At 30.9% G+C, this 26,690-nt stretch overlaps 5 protein-coding genes across 6 annotated transcripts; 2 read left to right on the forward strand and 3 right to left on the reverse strand.

The window, feature by feature from the left end:
• Positions 1-2,136: 2,136 nt before the first annotated feature.
• LOC124933710 (trifunctional UDP-glucose 4,6-dehydratase/UDP-4-keto-6-deoxy-D-glucose 3,5-epimerase/UDP-4-keto-L-rhamnose-reductase RHM1-like) lies at positions 2,137-4,779 on the forward strand. The gene is made up of 3 exons (XM_047474151.1): positions 2,137-2,283; positions 2,547-4,114; positions 4,185-4,779. The coding sequence occupies exons 2-3, from the start codon at positions 2,567-2,569 to the stop codon at positions 4,635-4,637; spliced, it is 2,001 nt and encodes a 666-aa protein (XP_047330107.1). The 5' UTR covers positions 2,137-2,283; positions 2,547-2,566; the 3' UTR covers positions 4,638-4,779.
• A 2,852-nt stretch (positions 4,780-7,631) lies between these two features.
• On the reverse strand, positions 7,632-10,174 carry LOC124933711 (E3 ubiquitin-protein ligase CCNB1IP1 homolog). Of its 2 annotated transcripts, none has more exons than XM_047474153.1 (8): positions 9,982-10,174; positions 9,281-9,400; positions 9,117-9,189; positions 8,978-9,023; positions 8,850-8,880; positions 8,339-8,594; positions 8,094-8,254; positions 7,632-7,970 (listed from the first exon to the last, which is right to left on the reverse strand). In XM_047474153.1, the coding sequence occupies exons 2-8, from the start codon at positions 9,348-9,350 to the stop codon at positions 7,723-7,725; spliced, it is 885 nt and encodes a 294-aa protein (XP_047330109.1). In that variant the 5' UTR covers positions 9,351-9,400; positions 9,982-10,174; the 3' UTR covers positions 7,632-7,722. The 2 variants fall into 2 exon arrangements, with proteins under 2 accessions (XP_047330109.1, XP_047330108.1); XM_047474152.1 differs by having other exon boundaries at positions 7,633-8,000.
• Positions 10,175-11,202: 1,028 nt separating this feature from the next.
• LOC124934417 (protein VTE6, chloroplastic) lies at positions 11,203-13,450 on the reverse strand. Its single transcript, XM_047474948.1, has 5 exons — positions 12,981-13,450; positions 12,206-12,459; positions 12,001-12,124; positions 11,715-11,819; positions 11,203-11,584 (listed from the first exon to the last, which is right to left on the reverse strand). The coding sequence occupies exons 1-5, from the start codon at positions 13,401-13,403 to the stop codon at positions 11,498-11,500; spliced, it is 993 nt and encodes a 330-aa protein (XP_047330904.1). The 5' UTR covers positions 13,404-13,450; the 3' UTR covers positions 11,203-11,497.
• Positions 13,451-14,164: 714 nt separating this feature from the next.
• LOC124934792 (protein trichome birefringence-like 42) lies at positions 14,165-20,358 on the reverse strand. The gene is made up of 8 exons (XM_047475298.1): positions 20,315-20,358; positions 19,070-19,187; positions 18,849-18,938; positions 15,897-16,135; positions 15,254-15,428; positions 14,962-15,137; positions 14,723-14,881; positions 14,165-14,475 (listed from the first exon to the last, which is right to left on the reverse strand). The coding sequence occupies exons 1-8, from the start codon at positions 20,356-20,358 to the stop codon at positions 14,187-14,189; spliced, it is 1,290 nt and encodes a 429-aa protein (XP_047331254.1). The 3' UTR covers positions 14,165-14,186.
• Positions 20,359-22,696: 2,338 nt separating this feature from the next.
• LOC124937032 (ATP synthase delta chain, chloroplastic-like) lies at positions 22,697-23,737 on the forward strand. Its single transcript, XM_047477545.1, has one exon. It carries the CDS (start codon positions 22,770-22,772, stop codon positions 23,532-23,534), a length of 765 nt encoding a protein of 254 aa, XP_047333501.1. The 5' UTR covers positions 22,697-22,769; the 3' UTR covers positions 23,535-23,737.
• Positions 23,738-26,690: the final 2,953 nt, after the last annotated feature.

The following is a 26,690-nucleotide window of genomic DNA, read 5'->3' on the forward strand; positions in this document are numbered from 1 at the left end:
AAAAAAGAAAAAAATGAAGACGAAAGAAATATTTAATAAATAAAATAATTAAAAAATCATAAAATTAAAAATAATAAAGAAAATAAAAGAGATAATCAAAAAGTTGGAAGAAAAAAAAAGAAATTAATTAGTATATATCCATTATTTTTAATTTTTGAGTTATAATATTTAACTTGAGATATTATTTTTAATTTTTGAATAATTTAATCAAAAAATTAAATAAAAAAATAAAAATATGAAAAAAAAAAGTAAGAAATGAAAGGAAAAAAATATAATTATTATTTATAAAAATTATCTACTTCATTTTCAGATGAAAACGACATTCCAATTTCAGGAGGATTTACCTCTTTTAAACTTATCAACCCTTTTAAACTTGGTTTAGCTATAAGTTTTGATTTGCATTGTTGTTATTTTGAATCACCCTCATTTGTATCATTTTTTCCCTTTTTCATCATAAGTTTTCTACCTAAATTTATTTTAAAAAAATACATACAACTATTAAAAATAAACAATTATTTAAAAAAAGTAACCATAATATTTGACCAAAATAAAAAATCTGAGTTATATTATTCATAAAAAAAATTATTTCAACTAATAGGATTAGAGATTATGAGAAATATTAGATAAACATCTCTATGTCATAAAATATAAAATATTATTAAATAAAAAAAATTAAAAGAGAAAAAATAAGACGAAAGAAATATTTAATAAATAAAGTAATTGAAAAGTCATAAAATTAAAAATAATAAAAAAAATAAAAAAGATAATCAATCAGCTAAAAGAAAGAAAAAGAAATTAATTAGTATATATCCATTATTTTTAATTATTGAGTTATCATAAGATTGAGATATTATTTTTAATTTTTGAGTTATTTGATTAAAAAGTTAAATAAAAATATAAAAAACAAAAAAAATAAAAAAATAAGAGAAAAATATAATTATTATTTATATATTTATAATTTAAAAAATATTTTTAATATTTTTTAATAAAAAAACTTAATATCTATAATATTTTTAATATATGTATATATTAAATAAAAATTATAATTACTTAATCATATTAAATATACTCATAAATAAATTAATAAGGGAGATAAATTAATTTTAATAGAGTAGACATAAAATAATTAATGAAAAAGAATAAAATAAATTAATTAATTAATGAAGAGATGGAGAGAAATTAATTAATAAGAGAATTTGAGAATATTCTTTTATTAAACAAAATAATTTTGACAAATTTGTATATATAGATAGAATTTTATAATTCAATAAAAAAAAATTTAACAACTTTATCTAACTTTATAAAACTTTATCCAACTTTATAAATGAAATTAACTTTATAGAACTTTATCCAACTTTATAAATGAAATTGACATTCTTCCAATTAATTATATCTAAAAGATAAAGACAAATAACATTCTAAAAATATAAAAAAAATAAAAATTTAACATGTTAAATAATTTGTAATAGAGTGGGAGTACAGAGTTTTGGTTTACCATGTTATCAATTATTTTTAAAAAACAAAGTCTATATAACTTGTTTGATGTGAATTATTTTTAAATAATTTTATTCATAAATCAAAATATATAAATATATTTATCTTATTTTTTATAATTTAATTTAATAAATAAATTATAATCTTATAATATATTCTCAAAATTTATTGTATATTTTTTTATTTTATTAAAACCTCCAAAAACAAACAAGGCTTTTATCAATAACTTTCTAGCATAACTGTAAAACATCTTCTTTTAATATATATGTATATAAAATAACGCGCCATTACGTAATCCACATACACCATACGCGTCTATTACGCAACTTATTTAGTATAAATTTATTGAGATAAAAATATATAAATTATTTTCATAAAATTTTAATAAAAGTATATATATATATATATAATAACGCGCCATTATAAGAATCATGGCACGTGATCCACGTGGGGGGAGTATCATTAATTCACACTGATATTTTCCCGCTATTATTTTATTTACTTGTTTCTCCCTGAAAACAAAAATAAAATAAAATGAAATCTCCTCACACGAACCTCGTGGCTTGGTAGTTAACACTATCCTCTAGGGGTATTTTCGTCTTTCAAATTCACCTGATCGTCTTCTTCAATTGGCAGAAAAGCTAATTAGCAAAGATGGCAGATGGCAGCTATTGCTCGCTGTTTCTTTGCTAAATCAATAATATATATATGACCGATCTCTTCATTTCCTTCTCATCATAAAAAAAAAAAACATTCTTCTCTATCCTTTGCCGATCTTGCTCAATTTTGGTAAGTTTTTTCTCACTAAGATTTCAATTGTATTTTGTAATAATGTAAGTTGTTCCAGATCTGCGATGAATTTGCTTCATTTCGCGTTAGATCATCATTATCATCATTCAGATCTGTTAAAGTTACATGATTTAGCTAAATATCTTCTTTGATTCATGAGATCCATATGATCACATCTGTCTAATTCAATTGAAACTGTTAATTTATTTCATATGAAAGCATTCGGTTACTGGGTTTATGTCTGAAAATTGTTCTTACTGCAGAGATTTTGAAAGAGAGAAAGATGGCTGAATATACTCCCAAGAACATTCTTATAACTGGAGCGGCTGGATTCATTGCATCACATGTAGCTAACAGGCTTATAAGAAACTATCCAGATTACAAGATAGTTGTTCTTGACAAACTCGATTACTGTTCAAATCTCAAGAATCTATTACCATCTCGATCATCAACCAACTTCAAATTCGTCAAGGGAGATATCGGCAGTGCAGATCTAGTCAACTACCTTCTCATAACTGAATCCATCGATACCATAATGCACTTTGCAGCCCAAACCCATGTCGATAACTCCTTTGGTAACAGTTTCGAGTTCACCAAGAACAATATTTACGGCACCCATGTCCTACTAGAAGCCTGCAAAGTTACGGGTCAGATCAGACGGTTTATACATGTCAGCACCGACGAGGTCTATGGAGAAACAGATGAAGATGCGGTTGTTGGTAATCACGAGGCTTCTCAATTACTACCCACGAATCCTTATTCTGCAACCAAAGCAGGGGCGGAAATGCTTGTTATGGCTTACGGTAGATCTTATGGTTTGCCTGTTATAACCACTAGGGGAAACAATGTTTATGGACCGAAACAGTTTCCCGAAAAGTTGATTCCCAAGTTCATCTTGTTAGCTATGCAAGGGATGCCGCTTCCGATCCATGGAGACGGTTCTAATGTGAGAAGCTATCTCCATTGTGATGATGTTGCTGAAGCTTTTGATGTTGTTCTTCATAAAGGAGAAGTTGGTCATGTTTATAATATCGGCACGACCAAGGAAAGGAGGGTGATTGATGTTGCTAGGGATATATGTAAGCTGTTTGATAAGGATCCGGAGAAGAGTATTAAGTATGTTGAGAATAGGCCGTTTAATGATCAGAGGTATTTTCTCGATGATCAGAAGTTGAAGAAGTTGGGTTGGTCGGAGAAGACTGTATGGGAAGAGGGTCTTAAGAAGACGATCGAATGGTACACGAGTAATCCAGATTGGTGGGGCGATGTTTCGGGTGCACTGCTTCCTCACCCGAGAATGCTTATGATGCCTGGCGGGATCGAGAGGCATTTTGATGAACCCGAGAAGTGTAATGATGATACGACTAATCAATTCTCCAGCATGGTGATTCCAGATTCTAAAAGCAATAAGGCTCCGTTCAAGTTCTTGATCTACGGCAGGAATGGATGGATTGGCGGATTGCTTGGGAAGTTATGCGAGAAGCAAGGGATTCCTTTCGAGTATGGAAAAGGGCGTTTGGAGGATCGATCTCAGTTGTTGGCTGATATTCAGAAGGTTAAACCTACCCATGTTTTCAATTCTGCAGGCGTGACTGGTAGGCCGAATGTTGATTGGTGCGAATCGCATAAACCGGAGACGATTCGAACGAATGTGGCTGGGACGTTGAATTTAGCAGATGTCTGTAGAGAACATGGGCTTTTAATGATGAATTTCGCCACTGGATGTATATTTGAGTATGATGCTAATCATCCTGAAGGGTCTGGTATTGGTTTCAAAGAGGAGGACACACCTAATTTTGCAGGATCCTTCTATTCAAAGACCAAAGCCATGGTAATTTCTTTTCAAATCTTCATATTTTGTACTGTTTGTTTATAATGGATTGGTTTTATTATCCAACTAGGTTGAGGAGCTATTGAAAGAGTATGATAATGTATGCACCCTTCGAGTCCGGATGCCAATATCATCGGATCTGAGCAACCCGCGTAACTTCATTACCAAGATTTCCCGCTATAATAAAGTGGTTAACATTCCAAACAGCATGACAGTCTTGGACGAGCTTCTACCAATCTCGATTGAGATGGCAAAGAGGAATCTAAGAGGAATTTGGAACTTTACAAACCCAGGAGTTGTGAGCCACAACGAGATTCTGGAGATGTACAAGAAATATATTGATGGAGAATTCAAGTGGAATAATTTCACTTTGGAAGAACAGGCCAAGGTAATAGTAGCTGCTCGTAGTAATAACGAGATGGATGCATCGAAGATGAAGAAGGAATTCCCAGAGTTGCTAGGAATAAAGGAATCCTTGATCAAGTATGTGTTTGAACCCAATAAGAAGAACTTTGCAGCTTGAACATGCAAAAGATTATGATATAGACAGTTTTGATTTGCTGCCTCTAGAAATATGTTTTAATTAAAATTTCCATGTTTGTCACTGTATCGGATATTAGTTATTGAAATTTTCTATCATTGTTCTATTCTAAATTTGCACCTGACTAAGTTTCTACTTTTGAATCAAAATAATAGAAGTGTATTATCTATATCTACAATTTGTTGGTTTTGTGGAAAAGCCATAATTCATTTATGAACATGCATGCTTAATTCATTCAATGAACAGCTTGTTTGCTGACATTTTATAGAGAAGTTGATCATAGATAGCTAGGACAGGTTGCATCAAGTATTGAACAGAGAAGTGGGGAATTCATGAGCCATGTTATTGGTATGTACCTAACTTATATATTTGTGATGATGATTACAAGTAGAGGTATTTCTTGAGAAATAACCATTAGTTGGGATCATCCTTATAAGTGTCTCGGGTGATGATCATGAGCAACATATGAAGGTATTTTTCTAACTCGAGTACTTCACATGGGCAACTAACAACTGATCTTGTTTTGCTTTCAGATGTTAAGCGGTGAGAAGTTTGTTTGGTGTTCTTCCTAGCTACTTGTATTAAGTTGTGCTAGTTCAGATGAAGAAACTAGTTGCATCTTCTGAATCAGGTATAGTATAAGGGTGTCTAAGTTTATACATGGATGTTTTGATATTAAATTACATGATTAATTAATTGCTCTCATTGTAGAGATAGGGTTATTGTCTCCACTGAATCAAACTCCTTTCCTTGATAAATTGCAATATACCATATTTGATGATACAATTAGCAAATAATATAGAAAATATATGCCCATATAAGCAAGTTTTAGCAACCAAACTTTAACCCACATAGACATGAATTGACACTACACCAATTTGTACTTTCTCTGAAGCTTAAATTGATACATACTTTGTTTACCCATAGATAGTTCAAATGTATTTATCTTTATGCTAAGGTGGACATTTTATAGATTTCATTAGTAATCCAAATCAGGATAAAAATATTTGTAAAAGTTATCAACATATACTTGTTGACAGTGATAATGATTACATTCTTTATTCTTAGTCCAAGACATTTCTGCCCATAATAGTATACCTTTTATGCTAAAATATCTTGTTGGTATTAGAGCTTTTTGAGTAACTGTTTTTTCTTAAAAAATCTTGTTTGATATTTAAAAATAACAGTTTTTTTTTGTTAAAATATCAACATACATCTATTTTTTTTTATCATTTGGGTGTGTGTGTGGTGTGTGTGTGTGTGTGTGTGTGTGTGTGTGTGTGTGTTTAGTAAGGAAAATTTTGATATTTTAATAGAAAAATGAGTAATTAAATGGATGAAATGATGGTTGAATTTAAGGTTTTATTTTAAATAATTCTAAAACACAAATATTAAATAATATATATATATATATATAATAACATTATTATCTATTAGAGCTTGTTTATGTTTAGTTATTTAGGTATTTCTTTGAAAAAAATTTGTTTCTAGATGAAAAAGTATATTATTTTAAATTATTATAATTTTTTTATTTAATTTTTATAAAAATAAAATAAGAGTATTTTGATATTTTGATATTTTGAATAATTTTGTCAAGAAAAATAAAGAGGAAAGTCACTTTCTTTAAATGCCCTAAGAAAGAGTGGCCTTCCGATAAAGGTTATTATTTTCCGCAAGATGTACTGGTTTTGGGTGCTGGTTGGTAGATGGTAGGTTATTATTTTCCGCAAGATGTACTGGTTTTGGGTGCTAGTTGCTAAATGGTAGACCTTACCATTTGGAAATCAAACTCATGAATTGTTGAAAATAATTATAACTTGATGAGTTTTTAATAAAAAAAAATCTAAAATTATCATAAATAAATAATCAAAGGAGCTCTAAGAGACAGACCACTTCATCATAAACACTCATAATTTCTTCTTCAATTAGTTTTTTTTGTTGACATTCTGGCTTACAAGATTATCACTAAGGAAAAGGGGAATAGATTTACCATTTTCGTATGTTCTATTTTGAAAAAATTTCACTACTAGTCTTGCCTCCATTCTGTTTTGAAAAAATATGACGAAATATAATTGACATAATTAGCTACAACTCAATTTTGGTTCTATTAAAAAATGACATAATTGATTTATGTGGTTATGTTAAAAATGGCTAATTTAAGTACTTATTTTATTTTTTCCAAAATTAATAATTAATTTCTTAAACAAACAAAATTGTTACCATAAAGCATTCTTCTTCTTAACACCAACCCAGACCCAGCCATTTGGTAAGTTGAGTCGGGCCAACACCAAGGTCGGATATATGTCCAAGGAAACCGGGCTAGTCCAAAATATTTTGTATATATGAGACAATAACGACGAGAAAACACTGTCATTATTGATAGATTTATCTCACTAAAGGGATATAGCGACATGTTTATTTTCTTTGTTTGCTTGATATTATTATAATTCTAGTCCGGATAAATTTTGTGAAAAGTTTTTAGCATCCCAAGATTTTGGCATTATTTAAGATTTGAAAATTATTTGAGAATTTTTTTTAAAATAAATTGGGAATTGGAACTGTTCATTTATTTTATTATAAGTAAGCATTCTGTTTTTGCTCAATGATCAGTCATTCGGTCTTATATTGAAATGACCAATTTAGTATATAAATGTTTCTTAATTTCGGTTAGCTATATTTCTTTTTGGGAATTGAAACTCAGTTTTGGCGCTATTTGAGATCAGAAGTTGAAAATTTTGGGTTGGTTGGAGAAGACTGTATGGTACACGAGTAATCCCGGTTGGTGGGACGATGTTTCAGGTGAGTTGTTTCCTCACCCGAGAGGCATTTTGAGGACGATGTTTCGGGTGAGTTGTTTCCTCACCCGAGAGGCATTTTGAGGTTTCGAAGTTTAGATTGAGGCATCTATTGATGTTTGCCATGGTCTCAGATGTTAGTTATTAGTCTTAATTGGCACCTGACTAAGTTTCTACTTTTCAATCAAAATAATAGCAGTGTATTATGGATGTCTACAAACTGTTGGTTTATTGGAAAAGCCATAATTCATAGATGGAAATAGTGTTTCAATTTACCTGAAGATCTGAGTGTTTCGACGCGACAGTTGAGGCCGTTTTATTGGTGAAAGGATCAGGTTTCTCATAGTCATTGATGGATTTGAGGGTCCTTGTGTGGCTCCAAACTCGGATCGGTTAACAGTCCTCCTATTGCCAGGATCAACTCCTGCAGTTGATTGCTTTATGGGTGAATTGATATCAAATGATATGGAATTTGAACTCGTCTGCCTTGTTGGTGGCGGCCATATATCATCTTTGGGTCCTGGAGTTTCAGGGGAGAAAACCAACCGATCTGCTGCAAATAAGTCTAGTATTTCTTGTACAAAGAAACTTGAATGCAGAATATGATTAATTTTATGGTAATACTAAAGGAGATTGAAATTACCTTTTCTAGTTGGTTCTCTGTTATCCATCATGTTAGCTGGAGTTGAAAACAAATCAGGATCAGCTCTATAGAAATTGCTTACAGGTTGAACAGCAGATCGTTTTGTTGACTCGTATTCACTTCTCAATTGATCGTACATCTCGTCAAGTTTCCTTTTTTGCCTGCCATTACGAAAATCCTCACTCACAATTCCATTTCAATGGCGATCTGATAAAAGGAAAAAACAATAGTATTAGTATATTTACCTTGATTTCTCAGCAAACTTTTCTTGGAGGTCTTGCTTATCTTTGGTTAAGCTTTCGATTTCTTGTTCCATCAGTTGACACCTCTTGGCCATTTTCTGGTAAGCAGTATGCACCTGCTCCATTTTTTCAGTGAACTTTTCTTGCATCATTTCACATTTCTGCTTGTACTGACCTACTATTCTATTCATTTTGTATTTCATCTCCAGTTCCTGCTGCCCGATATAGAACATCACACTTCTGTATGCACTCTTCATCACTAGGCATAGTTAAGGAAAATATGCACTGGAGATGAAATTCAAAAATGAACAGAATATTAGCTCAGTGGAAACAGAGATTCAAACTGATGTAGATGTATGAAATCATTGTGTGTTTTTTTTCTACATGATTTCACACAATAAATGCATCAACTCCCACTAATCTCCCTAGGAAAGGGGATATAGTGTGACCCACAAAAGATGTGGTATTTGCATTATAATGATACATCTTTGATACTAAAGCTCCTCAAGGATACATATCTGCGGAGATATTCCAGCCATGACCATCTGCAGACAACAACAATTAAGAACACATGATTCATATCTATATCTATAGACAAATGTCTAGATTAATAAACATTAAGGATGCTTCGTCCTTGCTTACATTTGTCCATTCATCATTTGGATTGATCTCCACAGGCTTCATGAGACTGACATGAAAGAAAGACAAATATGTCATGTCTCTGAACAGAAGTTATATACTTGCTTCATTCAAAACTAGTTATTTGAGGATCTTTGCTGACCTTTTGGAAAGAACTTGATCACAAATAGGACAGGCACCATCAGTATTGAGGATCTTACTGGCATCTTCAGTGCCTTTTATAATTAGTTAAGTAGTACACAATAATGACACAACAACAGTTCTAGCAATATTAAAGCGGAAAGAAGCAAACTGTGAGCTGGATACATAAGAGATGGCCACATGTGGTTGAAACAGCACGTCCTTCTAGCTCCCGCCAGCAAGCATTGCATCGCATTTTCAGCAAGATGATTATCTCCAATTCTAGCAGGATTCAAAGCAATAGACCTATTGAACAAGAAAAGAATAACTCAAACTTTCATAAATTAGTACTAAATGACCAATGAATGCAACAAAGATTTGAATTATCAATTCAGAAAAACACAATGACTTGTCACACGTTCTGAATCTAAACCAACTATACATGAAAGTAATGAGATTCTCCTGATATATGATCTGAAAAGACGCCTAAATTGCCATGACTGAAGGTGAAAAACCATTCTTTGCTAGTAGGAGATAAATTTTACAGGAAATAAAGGAAGTAAGAACAGAAGCTCCATCAGATCGAATAACACAATGTTAAGAAGTTGAGAGTTACATAACTTCAAATGCAAGCAACAGATTAACATCAAAACTTCAAAAACTCAATGTTCAACAAGCAGAAAACTAAGCAATGCATTAAATCAGAAAAGAAGGTAACAATCGTAATACAGTTAAACATGAATGACTTGTAGAATTCTTTTTGAAATAGCTCGCTGATCCTAGGAAGCAACATGTCTAACCGAGACAGAGAAGGAAAAAAAGACTAATTACGATCCAAACTCCATGATGATAAAACAAAACAAAACAAAGTGATTCGGAAAGCTTACGATACTGTTGGAGATTCAAAAATGGAATGGAATCCAGGATGCGCTTAATTATTACTCAGATTTCGAGAGCGAACATCGTTTTCACTGCGAACAATCGATTTTAGAACCTCTCTCTCAGACACACTGACGAGTTTAGAGTCTTCCTGTGCGCGCGCGAGATCGCAGTTGGAGAGAAGAGGTCATACAGCTACCACGAAGAACTGCAGAAATGGCGGTAATGCAGGCACGACTCAAATCGGAAGCGTTCTTGTCTAATTTGGAATCAGTAAATCGTTATTTCGTTATTACCCTCTCTGTATTTAAATCTATTTTTTTATTTGGTATTTTAAATCTATTAATATTTTTGAAAAATCTTAAATCAAGTAAAGTTTTACCCTAATTGAAAATATTTGAACCAATAATATATGATTAGCTCGTTAAAATGTAAAATCAAATAGTTTGAAGTAAGTTTAAAAATAATCTAAAAAAGTCTTTCTAATTTATTGTGGGTTAAAAGATGGATTTAATTGGTTTTGTTCCTTCTATAAAATATTTACTTAAAAAAAATAAGTATGTATATTGTACATCAATTTAAAAAATTAATTATTAAGATGAATGTTAAATTATGAACTATAAATTGTAACCAAATAATGTATATTTTTTAATTTTAACAATGATTCGATAGATTTGCCTCACTAAACCGATTACAATTTTCTAAACCGACGTTATTCAGTTTAGATGGTTGTTGGCCGCGCTCGGTCTTGTTGAAAAGTTCGAGCTGACAAATAATTTTCTTTGTTGAAACAAAATATCGCTCATTTTTAACTAAATTTTTCTTTTTAGTTTATATTTGTAAATCCCACAAAATCATTAAACCTGACCGCTCTTTAATCAGTGATTCAATAGCCACTAGATCTATGAAGAATTTCTCAAAAATTCGCTTTTTATTAGTGATTCACCGGCCGCTAGATCAAAGGATCTGTGTCAGAACTGTCACCAGAAGTTCAGAACCGAGCTCCAAGACTAGAACTCAACTTCCCCGTTTAATCGATTTATATACACCTTACGGAAAAAGTCATACTTAAAATAGAAAGGATATCAAAGTTTAATTTTCACTAATAGCACTCTAAGAAACAATAAGTGAGATGGTGTAGCTTAAACTCTTATTTAAAAAAGAGAGTTTGCATGCACAAAATTTGTAATTTTGAAGTATATGAAGATAAAAATTTCACATAAATTGCATTGATTTATTTAAAACATTTGATTTAAAGTGAAATATAGTTATTATACATCAAACATAATTAAACAAGATTTTAATAGGGAAAGAACTTAAATTATACAACACTAAAGTAGGATGTTCTAAAGGAGCAGATCTCACAGGGATTGAAATTGTTAGACCTCAATGCTAGAAAAACTATATTTGCACTTACGCAGGGCGATAACATACTGAGAACTACCTACCTATCGGTTTTCACCCACGAGTCGGTCAAGTGAATCTGCTGCTATGGCTTAATCGTATGCCTTTTCCTTTCTGATTTCAGATTTTGATCAAGAATTGTTGTATCAAGATGGCAAAAATACTTCCCATGGTTATATTGATCACATTGACCACATCATTGTTAAGCTGTAGAAATCACAATAAACAGAGAAGCTTTGAGTTCATTTTTTTGGGTTCTTAATTTTCAATGCCTACGAGGAGCAAACAAAAGTAATTAATCAAATTCCAAGGAAATAATTTAAAATCGGATGCATACCCATCGGAAACCTTCCTTCTCTTGAAATGAAGCGCCAATTATGCTTTCGCCCAAATTAGCAAACTGAGAAGCTGCAACGCATATAATAGCCTCAACAGCTTTTATCTGCCTCCAACAATTTTCCACAAGATGAAAAACATACTTTTGTTATAAAAAATCCCATTAAGATATCAAATTCTTCATGATATCTTCCCATAAACGAACATCAAGTAAATCCCCACACATCTCAAATGCAGCATTGCTTCTATATGTCTACAAATGGACAAAGAAATGAAGAAAATGGTACCTCACCCAAAAGACACCCTGCTGAAGAAAGGATAACCGAAGCCAAAAGCCCGGCTAGAGTTCCTTCCAAACTCATTGCTCCTTCTGTTCCTCTTGGAACTGTCTTAAACGTTGTCACTAGGTACCTAACACATACAAACCACAATAGATGTATAATGATTGAACTTTTGAACACAAATCAATTGAAATGCTTTTTTTCTACTCACGTCGTCTTTCCATATGCTTTCCCAATCTCGCTCGAGACTGTGTCACTCAATTTAGTACAGAAACTTGCAATAAATCCAAGTACCCAAAGGTGAGAAATTGGTTTCCCCCCAATTCCTAATATTGAAAGGAAAGCACAAACACATCCAGCCGCGCTGGAACCCAAAACACTTGCTGGCCCTCTTCTTCCCTTCTTCTTCTCAGCCACACCTTCAGCCTCCTTCTGCACCATTTTCACCTTTGTTGCTGCCGTTCCCTATAGCATGTCCAAAACAACTGTCATTCCATCATCACACAAGTCTTAGAAACAAAAAATGAACGAATCCAATAAGTGAAAGAAATGAACAGACACATATATACAAAATCCTTCCAAGAGACAAATCCAAAACTAATGAAAGTCAAATGTTAATCTCCATTACTATGTATAATAAGAGGAATACAAATGAAATTGAGGATGAGACATGCCCATTGTATATAAAGGAAAATTATATGCTTGATCATCTCCTTCCTTTAGTATTAGTCTTGATCAAGCTTAATCGTGATTATTGATGTTCAAAAAGGGGAAACACACTTCAAAAATGATGATAATTCACAAAAAAAAAAACAAATGAAATTTAGAGAAACATGAACAATTTCAGCAAATTCTTTGAAATTCTATAACGACAATCAACAACTGATCCATGCACATAAACGAAATAGGTTGAGTTAAGCACAAAGAAAACAATCAATTAAGATAATTTTCAATAATAGAAAACGAGATCTGATTGCGGATCTTACAATGATGAAATACGCAGCAACAATGAGAAATCCAGGCGGTCCAAAGGCACGCCAAGTGAGAGAACCGAGCAAGAAAGCAGACCCAATTCCAGAAAGAGATAATCCCGATCGAAGAATCGGAGAACCTAAAATGAATATGATTACATTACAAGCAAGTGCAGATTGCAAGGTAGGAGGAGAAGTCTGAAACCACTGAATCACAGTCTGAGCTATTCCCGGTGTGAATGAGGCAGACGTCGCCTGAGCTCTAACCACCGGCGGGAACATTTTGGCTGATCTAGCGGTCGGAGTTTGGAGAAGTCTTCGGGTTAGTAAATTTCTTGTTGAAGAGAATCGAAATGGAGGTTGATTAGGGAAGAAGTAAGAGCGATGGCGGCAGAACGTGGCGATTTGGAAGGGCGATGTAGCGATTGCCATAGTCATTTTTTATACTTTTCTTTGCCGTGCTCAAGAAAGGAAGGTGACCAAAACGCCCAATATTATATATAATAAATCAACTGGTTTTATTGTTTATTATTAAAAAAATGTTTTTTTATAACTTGAAATTGACATATCTTATCTAGTTTATGTATATGAATATTTTGTTTTTTACCTAACATATTTTTATGACCCACACTTTTGATGTGTTTGAATTATTCAGCTATTTTTTATTTTATATATAACATATTAAACATATAAAGATTACCTAGTAACATCTCAATGTTGCCATTGTTATTATAATATCTAAATTCCATTAAAAACATTGACACAACTCAAATTGTTGGGTCACAATTTCTATATTTTTAAGTGAAATATTTGATTGAAAATGAATGTTCATATTTAGATTATGTATAAAGTTTACGATTTCTAATCTTTTGGTGAACAAAATGATTTATCGTATTTAACTGATTAATAGTATTTGTAATAATATTATTATGAAGCTTTCTAAGATATATAAAATGAGAAGTTTATGTAGACATATATAGTCTCGTCTAATCTAATGGTCAAAGATTGAGTCATCATTTAATTTATTAGTGTGTTTTAAAACATTTTGTGGGTATACATCTTTTATGTAGATTTTTTCTTACCCGGATTTTATTTTTTCATAATATATGAATATTTTAAAAAAAATTGAATGTTAAGAACAAAAATTTAAGGTCTAGAATGAATTGTCATGTATTATAATTTCACAAGCATACAAAAGAGAAAAAACATATTAAATTTATCTTATTTTTTCATCAAAGATGCATAAAGAAGTTGGTTCCAAGTATCGGGGACTCCGGCTAAACACCAATGGCTGCAATCCAATCTCGCACCATATTTTCCCGGGTGGCCATCCTTCCTCAGCTGAGTTAACAACTCGATGTCAAGAAAATTGACGGGATTCTTCATATTGTCTAGCACCCCTTTCACTATAGCTTGTCCTGGATTATGAGTTCCCGGATAGATAGAACCTTTTATCGGCTCAATTTGACCTGCGCAACTCTTTGCAGATGTATCGTTCCAATCACTTCCCCTATATATTAAGAAAAATATCAATGTCCAAACTCAACAAGTTTAACATATGTATAAATACATTTTGAATCAATTTTTTTTTTGAGAACTTGGGCAAAAAAAATTAGATAAATTTTGTTGTAACACTTAAATGTTTTTAAGTATCTTATTTGAATATTAAAAAAAATAATGTTCAAGTAGACAATACATTTATAAACAAGATTTCAACTCTAAAAAATATTTCCAAAATACACAAAGAATTTGCTTACTTGAAATGGGTGGAAGCAATGCCTTGATAAAAGACACTTGTCTTTGAAAGATCAATACTAGAATCAACCCATTTAGACCAAGTAGTCAAAGCAATCTTATAAGCTTCCATATGATCCATATCTTTTATCAACTTGTCCCCAATTCCAAAATAATTCCATCTAAATCAAATAATAAAATTTCATTAAGTCAAGTCACATATAAAATAAATAAATCAATAAACAAATTGACACCATAATACGTTTGTAATCGCCCATTATGGTTCCACCAATGATAACTATTGAAAATCAACACGTCGTATCCTCGCCACATATTAGCTGCCCTCAAGGAATCAAGTTGTAACACACGGCCTTCCTTTGTACGCAACAAATCTACCAAAAACCCATTTATTGATAGCGACACCGAAAAATCATATTCCTAATTCGCGACCAAATCAAACAAATGGTACAAAACAACCAAAAAAAAAATTATAAGATGGAGGTTATACTATAAATTTACAAGTCAAGTAGAATTCGAGAAAGAGCATGGCTTACAAGAAATGTGAGTGTAGAGATTAGGCGACCATGGTTGGTTAAATTATAATTTGAATTTGGTACAGCTGAGTGAAGCATACAAGCCATTGATTGCCACATATTCGAGCTCAATGAATCACCTACAAACATCATCTTCTTCCCTCGAAATTTTTCTAGAAACTCAACCCCATTAAACCTATAAAATGTTCGGCAATTTATTAAAAAAAAATCAAACTAGAAATGGGTATTTTTTTTAGATTTTTTTTGAAATTTTACTCATTTTTTTTTATAAATGATGTTTGTCACATCCTTATCATTATAATAATCAAATCACTTATTTGATAAGCTAATATACTAAAATTATACCCTTACTTTATCTTAACAAATTTTTTATTTAACAAAGTTATTTTGACAAAATCTCAAAAGACACTCAAATAACCAATATAAAACAAACCCTATGGGGTTGAAACCCTTCAATACATCTATGTATAACAAAGACTCAAGTTAACAATTATAAGAACCTACTTCAATTTAGTAAGATTTTAGTCTGAAAACAATTACTTAAATAAGAAAACAATGTTTCAATATTTCCACAAATCTTTATGTTCATAGTTAAAACATGTATTTCCTAATTTAAAATAGATATGAGATAATTAATATTTACCTAGGAAGATGACAAGAAGTAGGATTCCATCTATATTTGAGATAAGTTTGATCAGGCCTTCCATTTTTCTGGCAATTCCAAGAAGGTTGAATAAATGGGCAACTTGAACCATCATACAATGGATAAGAATCATCAAACACCCAACTTCCTTCAAAGAAATTACAGACCCTTTGATCATCATCATCACCATCATGGCTGCATGATGCATGATGGGTGGCCAATGAAAAAATGAGCAGAAGCTGAAGAAGATGGTGAAGAAAGTGAAAGTTCATAGTGATGATTGATGAGAGATAATTTTCTTTGAGTTTGTTTTCTTTGTTAGATGTATTTATGATAGAAGACTGATCGGATCATCTTCCTATTCCAAAAAATAATAGTAAGGATAAATATTAAATGTGAATATTATTTTTTTGTTAAACTAATATTCAATTTCATTAATGACAAAACTCCTTTATAATTCAAGGAAGACCATTTGGTTTGTTAATGAATCTCAAAGGCCATATTATCAGATTTTTTACCCTTTTTACTTTTCATTTAAATCCCTTACCTTATTAAAGTAAAGTATGAGAGAAAGGTAAGAAAAATAATATGTATCCTTATTTATTTGTCAATATGTGATATATATATACACTTTATTTATACCTTTATATTTGTCTTTTATTTTTTTTAAATAAATTATATTTTTTTTTAAATATGTATAATGTAATATTTTTAACATTTCTAATATAGACTCATACCCAAGAATGAATGCATTCTAGTTATTCATTAATATGTGAAAATTGAAAATGAGAAATGTCTATAAATAAATTTACTGGTTATAATGGATTAACTGAATTTATTTGTTATATAACTTTTTCTTTTTTATAGAAAAAGTTAGATTGATTTTTTTTTAAGTCTTATCAACAAATTTATTAAAAAAAATCTTTATAACAATCAGATAAAAATATGATTATGAAAATATGATCACCCTCACTTTTTCCTTTTGACCATTTAAAAAGATGTGGGGATAATAATATTAACATAATACTAATTTTTTAATAATCTGATACTACATTGACTTACAAAATAATTTAAGTGAAATTTTAAACTTTCTTATAAGAAAGTGGGAAGAATAATGTGCATTCATTCGACAGACTCAGTTCTGCGGAAGTCATCCCCGAATTTTATTTTTTTTACGGTTAAAAAGTGACATTACTCCTAATTTAAAAAAATAATAGAATTCATTGTTTTGTTTATTTAATTATTAAAAAAAGTAATAAAACATACACTTATTTACCCGTTTTATCCAAAATTTTCTCGTTTTTTATTTTAGCCCATCATAAATATTTTTTAAACCCACCCCACCTTCCGTCCCTAAATGTATTAGATAAAAATATAAAAAAAAAACTTTAATAAAACAAATTATAATAATTTTTAAATTTTTTAATAAATCACGAATAATATATTAAAATAAAAAATAGAACACTTTCATTCCACTTTTTATTCGGTAAAATAACTCATTTTCTCACATATATTTTTTCAATAAATATTTCATCTCGTGACCTTACATTTTTATTTTGGTCAATCAAATATTTGATTCATATTTTTTAACAATTAGCATTGTGACCACACATTTTAGTCAATCAAATATTTGATTCATATTTGTTAACCACTTCCAATTTTTACCGGCCTATTATACATCGGAAAATCACATCTCAACCACACTTGGTTAAAGATTTGTATTTATTTTGTTAGGTTGCAAGTTCGAAACAAATCTATAACATTTTTTTATTTTTAACCGTTTTAAATTTATGGGCAGGTCAACCCACAATCCGACTCAAGTATCCATTTACTTTCATATATATATATATATTCAAATTAACAACCTCTCGGTAATTCAAACACTTTAAAATTAAGTTTTATTATATATATATATATATATATATATTATCTTATTTGATATTTTTTAAATGAATTATTTAAAATGATATATATATATATATATATACTTAAAATTTAATAAAATAAAATACTAATATTTTAGTATTTAATTGATGAATAAGTAATTATACTATTAGAATTATAAAAATATTATAAAATTAAAAAAAAAAACTTTTAAAAAACTAATAAGAAATAAATAAAAAATCTCGAGATTAACCTTTTTCCTTTTCACGGTCCCTATTAAAAATAAGAGACATTGGATTGGCGGGAAGAGGTACACTCAATTGAGAGCGCTTCTTACATCGACGGTCTTCGGACTTTCCTTGTCAGTAGCACCCCTCTCTCTTAAAACCATGTCAATCCATAGAACAAAAATCCTAAGTCATTTCTAATAATAAAAAAAACCACGTCGAAGAGCCTATTATGTGTCTAATATATATATATATATATATATATATATATATATATATATATATATATATATATTAAATACATGTATGCATATAGATGGGATAGACATCCACAAATACATTATAAAATATGTTTGAAAATAAAAGGGAAAATTAAAACGCTTAACATAATGAGTTATTGTATGTGAATCTTTATTACATAGATATAAGATCGTTAACCACGTTGATTAGGAGATTCAAGTGTTATCTATGAGGTAAGCAAGCTCACTCAAGAAGACTAACGATCTGACGAACATTACGATGAAAACAACACAAAAGCAGGCTAGAGCTAGAAACGAAGGAGCAAAGGAACGATGAAGGACCTATACTAAATTTATATCATCGTTTCTTATGTTATTTTCCCTTGTTGAGTTATTAATGTTTATCTCACATCGAATACATCACATTTTAAAACAAATCAGAAATTGGACACCCATTACAGTTAGGACACATAAATGCATATGGGTTACACCATTTGTCCCCACTACTTATTTTTGAACTCACTCTTCTCGATGATTCCACTATCTAAAGTTTTCATAATGGGCCGAACACGAGATCCTACTATTGGTCATTTCATTCATACGATGTCTGAAGGAGAGACAACATCGCAGTCTGTGTCACCCACTATTCTGCCTAGACCAATGGTTAAAGAGTAAACTTCCTTCGGCATTATCTTAGGGATCCAAGAGGATAATCTTAATGAGAAAATATCTTTGCTATTGGATTGTATGAGGAAGTTACTTAATCCACACACTAGTCAAACGAATCATTTGTTCGGAGCCACTAGTAGGACCACTAACTCACTTGAGCCCAATGTATCAGCCATTTGTACGACACATGATCCAAAGATGAAGTGTTGGTAGAATCATGGTACGCCTCAGATGACGAGGAAGCTCGAGAAGCCGCTCTTAAGATACTGAGGCTACACAGATACGAGAAGGGAAGAAAGTCACAGTTGTAGAATAAAAAAAAATAACCTATAGTATTAGGCATGCCTCAAGGATGGAGTACGGGTACCAAAAATGAACAAGCTTTGAAGACGAAAATGTCTTCACCTATTAGAGCACAAGTTACACCGTCACTACTCAACCCAGCATCATCGGTACAACCAACAAGTTAGATTGACGAACTAGCACAACTCAGAGCTTCTCAAATCAAAATGAAAGCACAGATTGATACCCTACCTAAAAGAAAGTCAATGTACGTTGATTTGCTAAAATGCAATGTTAGACATTCAATGTTAGTTAATTGATTAGTCCATACACTGGTCAATTGATAGACCAATTAAAGTTGAATTTTTGTCATAATATTATACTTTAATTTTCTAATTAGTCATTAAATATTAACTAAACCATTAACATTTAATTATAATTTAAATTAAGATTCATTATTAATTCACGTTTGAATTGAGTATGAATTTTATTTGATTTTATTTACTCACATTCTTATTTCTATTTATTAATGAAATTAACTTTTTTTTTGAAAAAAATCAACTTTTATTAAAAAGAACGCAAGATGCGTTCAAACGTAACAAATGAAAAAAAATTAATAAATAAGAAAACAATATAAGAATTGTAAATGCTAATAAGATCGAAAAATTATCATCACGTACAAGCCCCTCTTTTTCGAATTAAGACGAACGCGTGTAAAATAAATCCTTTGAGATGCTCATATCCATAACTTTTCATTTCGAAAACTATTCTATTTCTTTATTTCCGAATTATCCACCACATGATAAGAAGATCGGTTTCCAATCGTCCGCGATTTTGTTGCTAGAACATAATTTAATCCATTTAACCCAGAAGTCGGCGACTTTTGATGGTGTATTTCATTGAAATTGAAGGAGGTTCTGCAGAAGAGCTCGCATGCTTTTATCAAGGTCACAATGAAGAAGAATGTGATCAATGAATTCTTCACTCTACAAACAAATGTTGCATCTACTAACGAGATAAAATCCTTTCTTTTTCAGTTTGTTAGATTTCAAGACTCCTCCACTAATAGCTTCCCAACCAAAAACGAGATTTTTAATGTAATTTTTTATTTACACACCTCTTTCCAAGGAAACTGTTATGGAGTTTTTTGGAGAGACGCATGATAAATGTAGCTAATTTTAAAATCGGGAGAGTCAGATAGAGAAAATTTATCGTCAATCTCTAGGTCAATTGAAACATTGGTAAGAGCATCTATGAGGAGATCTCGTCTCCCCCTCCTCTTCGGTAGAAATTTGTCCATTTAAAGAAATTCTCCAAACAATTTGGTTAGATGTGAGACGAAAATAGTCTATCACTTTAGCCTCTTTTTTACTAGAAATCTCAAAAAGATTACGATAAGAGTCTGACAATTTTCCGCTAGGGTGTCACGGATCATTCCAAAAATCGATTTTCTTACCATTTCTAACCGTAAAAATGAGAAGAGGGTGGAATTTCTCCCATGTTTTACAGATACGACCCCATAGATTTCTACCCATAAACTTTCTCCCAGAAAGAGGCATCCATTCGTTATCTCGAAATCCGTACTTGGCGATGATTGCTTTCTTCCAAAGACTTGTGTTTTGTTGAGAAATCTCCACCACTATTTATAGAGGAGCGAAGTATTGAAAATGGAGAAGTCCTTGATTCTAAGTCCGCCATCAACAATGTCAAGCTTCGTTTTGTCATATCTCACCAAATGAGTAATTTAGATGAGTTAGAGTTGCCCTAGAGGAAATTTCTAATGATTGTTTCCATTCTACTGGCCACCGATGCAGGGATAGGAAAGAGTAACATAATTAATGTTGGGATGTGGCAATGGAGTTCTTAATGAGGACCAACCCACCACCTTTAGAGAGAAGTTTGCTTTTCCAAATTGTCAACTATTTCCCATTTTTTCAATGATAGGATTCCAAATATCCTTGCAACTGAATTTGGCGCCGAGAGGGAAACCGAGATACTTTGATGGGAGAGAACCAATTCTGAACCCCAGAATTTTGGCCAATGACTTGGTGTTATGAACATTACCGATGAAAAAAAGTTTAGACTTTTCTCTATTAATCTTCAACCCCGAGCATACTTCTAAAAGAATAAGAATCTTCCGAAGAAAATGGATGTTTTCTGTTGTAGGTTTACTAAGACAACTTCGTTCAATTTCTCTTCTTCGAGAAACTATGTATGAGTAACACAAATTCTTTGTGTTTTCATACCCTAGTTCTTCGAGAAGAGAAATTGAACAAAGTAGTTCACATGTAAGTTATGATATTGTTTCTCTATATGTATGACCATGTGATTTTTGAGTTGTAGCTTGTTTGATAAAGGATTTAGAAGTAGTTGTTTATTGGCTCTCTTAGTTTCTCTTAGGTCTTGTTTGATCTTTGGGTTATTGGGATTTTATCCGGGTTTTATCCCAAATAACCTTGTTTGATGAAATTAGGAAAAAACCAGTTTTTTAATTTTTATTACCAAAAATACCCCTACCTCTCTTCTCCCCTCTATCAATACTTTAAAAATATATTAATTTAATTTATATTTAAATAAAATTTAAAATATAATATAATAAAATAAATATTAAAAATTATATATATATTAATATTAATTTTTATTAATACATCATTTAAAATTTAAATGAATACTAATTTTATAATTATAATTTAAATATTATATAAGATAATAATTTTATTTATATTGTGTATTTATTTTTATTTAATATAATAACATAAAATTTTAAATGAAATAAATTTTATAATATAATAACCAAAAATCAAACAAATTTATTATAGTATTTATTTAGAAAGATAATTTAAAGTTAATTTATACCTAAAAGAAAAATAATAAATTTTTTTATAAATATTTAATTTAAATGAGATATATTTATAAATTAATTAATATTTTTTATTTAAATATATTAAACTTTATTTAGAATTTATTTTTATTTAATATAATTGTTTTAAATGAAATAATTTATTAATTTAAATTATATGAAAATAAATTTTATAATGTAATAAAATAAATATAATATTAATATATATATATATATATATATATTAATATTATTTTTTAATAATATAAAATAAAATATTTAATTAAAGGGTAATTTTGGTATTTTAATTTATAAAATGATTGATTTGATTTGGGATGTTATAGTTGGGTTTTAGGATAAAACCTAGGTTTTATCCTAATAACCCAAAAATCAAACGAGGCCTTAGTTTAGATGTGAGAATAAAATTAGACAAATGAGTATCACCAAAATAAGCTTATCATGTTAAAAAAAACATTTTTCAAGGAGTAAAAAACCAATTTTATAATGTATTTTGTTTTTCAAATAATAATAATAAATACAGGTCTCCACCACCTTATCTCTCAAGATAAGAAAAGAGAAGAATCCTTTGTCCTTCACATAAACAAAATCCAAACTGAAAATCTCCACCGTCCATTTCCACCAAAACCACATGAATCATCGTCCCCAGAAAACAAGCTGGCATTAGCAGACTACAGACTGACTCTCTCTCTCTCTTTCATTCATTCCTTCTCTAATGGCTTCTTCAATTCAGCAAACTCCGATCACATTCCAATCATCATCTCCACCTCCATCCACCACTCGAATCACCGCAACTTTTCCCATTCAAAAACTATCCTTCTCCGGCAGCACCTTTATCCCCAAATTATCACTTAAATTCTCCGGAAAAAACTCACTTCAATCAAAAGGAAGAAATGGAAACGGTGCATCCGGCGCTAAGATGTTCGATTCCGCCGCCGGAAGTTACGCAAACGCCTTAGCCAGCGTCGCAAACACCAACGGAACCCTAGATGAAACACTAGCAGACGTTGAAAAAATCGGTAAGCTCTTCTCAGAACCATCTGTATTAAAATACTTCATAAATCCAACAATATCTATCGAGAAGAAACGCGAACTTGTTGACGAAATCGCATCTAGTCTGCTACCGCACACGGCGAACTTCATGAATATCCTGATCGATACGAAACGAATCGAGATAGTTGAGGATATCGTGAAGGAATTTGGAATTGTTTATAATAAATTGACGAATACTGAACTTGCGGTTGTTACTTCGGTTGTGAAATTGGAATCGCAGCATCTTGCTCAGATCGCGAAACAAGTTCAGAAGCTGACGGGAGCTAAGAATGTGAGAGTGAATACGGTGATTGATCCGTCGCTTGTTGCTGGATTTACAGTTCGGTATGGAAAATCTGGTTCGAAGCTGATCGATATGAGTGTGAAGAAGCAGTTGGAGGAGATCGCCGAACAACTTGAAATCGGCGATGTTCAGCTCGTCGGATAAATCGCCGGCGATATGGGAGAGAAAGTACGGGTAATGTTGGATTGGAGGAATTTCTATTTTTTATAATTATTATTATTTTCAATGTACTAAGTATTATTTTTATGTTTATATTCAGCTCCTCGGGTATTAATTCACCTGAAAAGTTATGTAAAAGTTACATCAGCTAATAATTTTTAATAAAGTATCATTAGCATAATTCATAACTTCTAATTTAATATATTATATTGTTTATATTATAAATTTCCTTAAAATAAATAAAATTGTGAAATTCGGGTATTGATTGGGCCAATTAGAATTTTGAATTATTTTTTAATTTTTCTTTAGAAACGTTGGGTTTCGCTTCTCAATTGTCAACTTGGGTTAAGTAAACTAAGGACCTCAGAGAGATTTGAGATATTCACATTTTGTTGTCGTTAGGTTAGAGAGACAATAACTTTTTCTTTTATATATCACAATTTGGGCTCTTATTATTAAGGTTATACAAAAATAGATTTTGTTTTAACCATTTTAAATATCGTTAATTTATTATTTAATCATAATGACATTTATAAATAAAAAAATCAATATCACTATTTTAGAATTTTATTCCCATTATGAGGTCTGAGAGAAGAAATCCATAATATGTATAATATTAAATGATCTAAAATTTAATTTAATATATTGTTTCACTATACCAGTTAATTAATTATTTATGTCTTAATTTTTTTTATAAAAGATCATAATAACTAAGATTATATAATATTAACGGATAATTAAAACTTATTTAAAAATAATATATTACACTAATCATTGAAGGACATGTACTTATTTTCTTCGGTTGATTTTGTATGTGTTTCAACTTTCAAAGAGGTAAAAACAACTCATCATTTACTTTCTACTTTTGTATGATTAGAGTGTCACTGATATTTGAAATATTGTTTTAGAACATGACTCATATCAATTGAATTTTAGAGAATTATTGATGGGGGTTGAGAAATATGAACTGAGAACAGTTAAATTTGAGGGTTCTTAGACAACGAGACTATACATCTATTATTTTCTAGTGTATAATTCAGTTTAAAAGAAATTATTTAAAATTTTGAATAACCTTAAGTCCACAACAAATCATCCACAATGTTATATCGTTACATTATCTAAGATTTGTTCCGACAAATTGTGAAATTATAATATTAGCATTTTGAAGGATATTTCTACCAAATATTAATATTTTCATCTGTTTAATGTTTAATTCACCAAGGTTACGTTTTTTATCGTTCATTTTTTCAAGTGGTCAACTCTTGTGCACAAGAATAGAACAAGAGAAGTCTGACAAAGGGTTTCGTCGATTTAGTTCCCATTTTATTTAGGTATCAAACTGAAGTCATCCTTGAATTTGCGATATTGATAAGGTGAATACCCAGATTATTATTCATGATTCTAGGTGATTAAATTTCATTACTTCCACTTTCATTTAATAATATTATTAAGATATAAGACGTTTATCTCTGACTTACACTAAGTTAGGGAATTAATAACCTCTAAAATCGGAAAAGAAAGAGGACACAAGAACACTCTTTCACGGTAAAACAAACTCCTTCGGATAATTCGTCTATTCCAAGCATACCTATAATGTCTTGAAGGAATATCTGTTTAATAATATAATGCAAATATTTAAAATATATATAATTTCAAAAAATATATATATTATCCCAATAACCAATAATAAATGTATTTTCATTATCCAACGCATAGCTGATGCCTTGTCTAGTTTATTAGTTAGACTTTTCCTAAAATTTTATAATTGAAAGAATAGGGAGAATCTTTTCTAATTTTCTTAATCTTTACATCAGAGAAATATCCAATATATATATACATTATAAGAGATTAATAAGGAAACTAATAATATAATAACGATATTATTTTATATTCATAATATAAAGATTATTTCCATAATCTATGATATTATTTTATATGTCTAATATAAAGATTATTTCCATAATCTATCACACCTCCGCAGTCGAAATGGGAGCTTTGTAAACGCTGAGACTGGCCCAAAAATCATCAAATAAAATCTTAGGCAGACCTTTAGTAAAAATATTTGCAATCTGGTATCGGGATGACACATGCAAGACACGAACTTCACCCCGTTGGACTTTCTCACGAACGAAGTGAATGTCCATTTCAATATGTTTAGTGCGCTGATGTTGTACTGGATTACTAGAGAGGTAAATAGCACTAACATTATCGCAATAAACTAAGGTTGCCTGTGTAACCGAACATCTGAGTTCTAATAATAAGTTTCTGACCCAACATGATTCCAAGACGACACTTGCAACCCCTCTATACTCTGCTTCAGTACTAGACTTTGACAAAGTAGGTTGCCTTTTAGAAGACCAAGAAATCAAATTATCTCCAAGAAAGACACAATAACCTGATGTAGATCAACGAGTATCAGGACACCCGCCCCAATCAGCATCCGTATAAGAAATAAGGGAAGTAATAGATGATTTGTATAACTGCAAACCATAATCAGCAGTGCCTTGAATATAACGGATGATTCGTTTTAAGGCATTCATGTGAGCAACTTGAGGAGCATGCATGAACAAGCAAACTTGTTGTACAACATAAGAAATGTCCAGACGAGTGAATGTCAAGTACTGTAACGCCCCACATAAAGAACGATAAGAGGTAGGATCTCCATAAGAAATGCCGGATTGAGTGCTCATCTTTCCTTTATAATCAATAGGAGTGGAAGCTGGATTACAATCTGTCATACCTGCTTTCTTAATAATGTCATGAACATATTTCGTTTGAGACAAGAACAAACAATTCTTGTGTCGGGTAACAACAATGCCTAAGAAATAACTCAAAGGACCCAAATCTTTCATTGCAAATTCAGTGCTAAGTTGAGAAATGACATATTTCTGAAGGGACTCTGAAGAAGCAGTGAGCACAATATCATCAACATAAAGAAGAATGTAAGCAGTGTCATGATCATGGCGATAAATGAATAAAGAAGTATCCAATTTGCTGTGATTAAAGCCAATTGATGCAGCAAAATCAGCAAAACGTTGATACCAAGCGCGGGGTGCCTGTTTCAAACCATAGAGAGACTTTCTCAAAAGACATACATGATCAGAACGAGCCGGATCTTTAAACCCCAAAGGTTGATACATG

Source organism: Impatiens glandulifera, chromosome 4 (genome assembly GCF_907164915.1).
Source record: "Impatiens glandulifera chromosome 4, dImpGla2.1, whole genome shotgun sequence".
In the NCBI taxonomy this organism is placed as follows: Eukaryota; Viridiplantae; Streptophyta; class Magnoliopsida; order Ericales; family Balsaminaceae; genus Impatiens; species Impatiens glandulifera.

Excerpts from the sequence above, each read along its gene's own strand:
- LOC124933710 (XM_047474151.1), top strand. The coding sequence starts at position 2,567 with ATGGCTGAATATACTCCCAAGAACATTCTTATAACTGGAGCGGCTGGA. Across the intron at positions 4,115-4,184 it reads ATTCAAAGACCAAAGCCATG|GTTGAGGAGCTATTGAAAGA; the intron begins GTAATTTCTTTT and ends TTATCCAACTAG.
- LOC124933711 (XM_047474152.1), bottom strand. The coding sequence starts at position 9,350 with ATGCGATGCAATGCTTGCTGGCGGGAGCTAGAAGGACGTGCTGTTTCA. Across the intron at positions 9,024-9,116 it reads GATCAAGTTCTTTCCAAAAG|TCTCATGAAGCCTGTGGAGA; the intron begins GTCAGCAAAGAT and ends CTTTCATGTCAG. Across the intron at positions 8,255-8,338 it reads AAGTTTGCTGAGAAATCAAG|GCAAAAAAGGAAACTTGACG; the intron begins GTAAATATACTA and ends TCGTAATGGCAG.
- LOC124934417 (XM_047474948.1), bottom strand. The coding sequence starts at position 13,403 with ATGACTATGGCAATCGCTACATCGCCCTTCCAAATCGCCACGTTCTGC. Across the intron at positions 12,125-12,205 it reads AAAGCATATGGAAAGACGAC|GTACCTAGTGACAACGTTTA; the intron begins GTGAGTAGAAAA and ends TGTATGTGTTAG. Across the intron at positions 11,585-11,714 it reads AGAAGGAAGGTTTCCGATGG|CTTAACAATGATGTGGTCAA; the intron begins GTATGCATCCGA and ends TGATTTCTACAG.
- LOC124934792 (XM_047475298.1), bottom strand. The coding sequence starts at position 20,358 with ATGCGTCTCTCCAAAAAACTCCATAACAGTTTCCTTGGAAAGAG. Across the intron at positions 16,136-18,848 it reads TTGTCTCTCCTTCAGACATC|CTTCTGCTCATTTTTTCATT; the intron begins GTATGAATGAAA and ends CATCTTCTTCAG. Across the intron at positions 14,476-14,722 it reads ATTGCTTCCACCCATTTCAA|GGGAAGTGATTGGAACGATA; the intron begins GTAAGCAAATTC and ends CTTAATATATAG.
- LOC124937032 (XM_047477545.1), top strand. The coding sequence starts at position 22,770 with ATGGCTTCTTCAATTCAGCAAACTCCGATCACATTCCAATCATCATCT.